Here is a 1,863-nt window from a genome sequence, read left to right on the forward strand (position 1 = left end):
AGCATCATGGGCCATTCCCATTTCTAAGGAGCACTCTGGCCTTACTTCTCCCAGGACTGGCGTGTCTGATCTTCAGGCAGCCTGTAGGGCTTTCAGTGTGCATCAGCAACAGTGTCACTCTAGGGCATGAAGTCTCTGGTCCCTGCCCAGCATTCACGTGCATAGGAGGTGCTTGAGAGTGCCCTGGCCTGGGTGAGCTGCACCTTGGTCCTCCAAGTGGCTTGTAACCCTTTAAAGGTCCTACACCGCTAACCCCGCTCGTGCTGTTGAAGCGGCGTGGTGCAGCAGGCTGGGTGGTGGAGCTCTTGACGGCTGTCTCCATGGGATCCAAGGGAAATACAGTCCTTGGCTGCTCCGGTCTCCTCTCCCCGTTTCACGATGGTGCTGCTTGGTGCAGTTGGAGGACTGCTCTGTTACTTTCCCTATGCAGAGGGGTAGACCGCCCGAGGCGCTCACCTTTGACCTTCATCAGTGCTTCCAGCCCTCTTGGCTTTCAGCAGGCAAGGCGCTGTCATCTATGTCCCAGGCTTCTCGGGAGCCCCCGTCCCATCCTGGCACTGCGTCCTTCCCACAGCCCAGCCCTCCGATGATCTTCTGAGCGTCCAGACTGGACACGTAGGCAGAAAGGATACAACCCCGACACACACCTTTTCCTAAGTCTAAACCATTCATGTCCCCTCGTTCTGGCCAAACGACCGACCGCTTCTTGGTCAGTGTAAGGGTCCCACCAGAGCACAACGGAGTGAGGATTCTGGAAGTCTCCGTTGTTATCCATCATTTGTTGTGACCCGCACAGCACAGGCCAGCAATAGGGGATGTGGCTGCTGTCAGGTGAGGGTACCTGTGTGTCAGACACGTGGCAGAGACAGCTGGGAGGTTGCCGTTGCTGGGGGAGGGGTACATTCTCCTGAATCCCCTCATGCACACACCCTCTCCCTCCCCAGCTGGCCCCCGAGCACACGCTGATGTCCTTCCAGAAGGCCATGGAGCAGAAGCTGTTTGGGCTCCAGGCTGATGTCACCATCAGGTAGCGTGAGGGAGAGAGGGCAACCCCTCCTCTCCTCCCTCCACATCTGGGACTCTGCAGGTGGAACCTCCCGCCTCAGAGAGGTGGGTGGGGGCTTGGAATTTTCAGGGCGGGACAGACCTCCAGCTTTTGAGGCGCAGCCGTTCTCACATGACTCTGTGCCAAGCCTCCCTCCCGCGATGAGACACAGAACGGCTGGCACATTGGTTCCAGCGGGGGGTGGGATGGAGCGGGGACGGGACCTATACAGCTGGGCTCAGCTCGGCTCAGCTCCGTGGTGCTCCCTCTGCATTATGCAATTGTGTAGGTTGTGCACTGAGTAAGTGCAGACACTTCTCAGGACCCCACAGACCGGTGTCCGTAGCCCAGGTCCTAGCAGGTGGAGGTACGACGCCATGAGGCAGGGCCAAGCTCTTCCTCGTGAGCTGCTGGTAGCCAGGGAGGCAGGAGTGTGGGAGGGGATTCTCAAAGGGGTCTGTGTTGGCACTGTTCTCATGGTGTCAGATGGACTTGGTGCCAAACCAGGGGTACCTCTGACTGACCATGGGCCTTGAACTAGCTTCCCTTCTCAGCCTCAGTTTCCCCGCCATGCAGTGAGGTCACACCTCCCTCCTGAGGCCGCTAAATGGTCCTGGCCTTGCTCCATCCCTCCCTCTTGGCACCCTGTCTGAATCTCCTTGAGAGGCGGCCAGCAGACAGGGTCCTCCCTGGGCAGCAGGGCACTGGAACTGCCCTGGTGAGGGGGAGTTGTGACTACCTGAGGCCCCCTCCCACAGCCTGGACGGTGTGCCCTTCTTGCTGCATGACACCACCCTGAGACGCACCACCAATGTGGA

At 59.2% G+C, this 1,863-nt stretch overlaps 1 protein-coding gene across 1 annotated transcript in view; it reads left to right on the forward strand.

Annotated features, from left to right (window-relative positions):
- The window catches only part of GDPD5 (glycerophosphodiester phosphodiesterase domain containing 5), a 95,524-nt gene that overhangs the window by 83,369 nt on the left and 10,292 nt on the right, over positions 1-1,863 (forward strand). Inside the window, exons 9-10 of the mRNA XM_045293089.1 lie at positions 945-1,027; positions 1,804-1,858. Coding sequence (XP_045149024.1) covers positions 945-1,027; positions 1,804-1,858 — 138 coding nt within the window. The remainder of the gene's footprint in view (positions 1-944; positions 1,028-1,803; positions 1,859-1,863) is intronic.

The sequence above is a fragment of the Echinops telfairi genome, unplaced genomic scaffold, assembly GCF_000313985.2.
Source record: "Echinops telfairi isolate 266 unplaced genomic scaffold, ASM31398v2 ScPeMD7_1713;HRSCAF=2227, whole genome shotgun sequence".
NCBI lineage: Eukaryota > Metazoa > Chordata > Mammalia > Afrosoricida > Tenrecidae > Echinops > Echinops telfairi.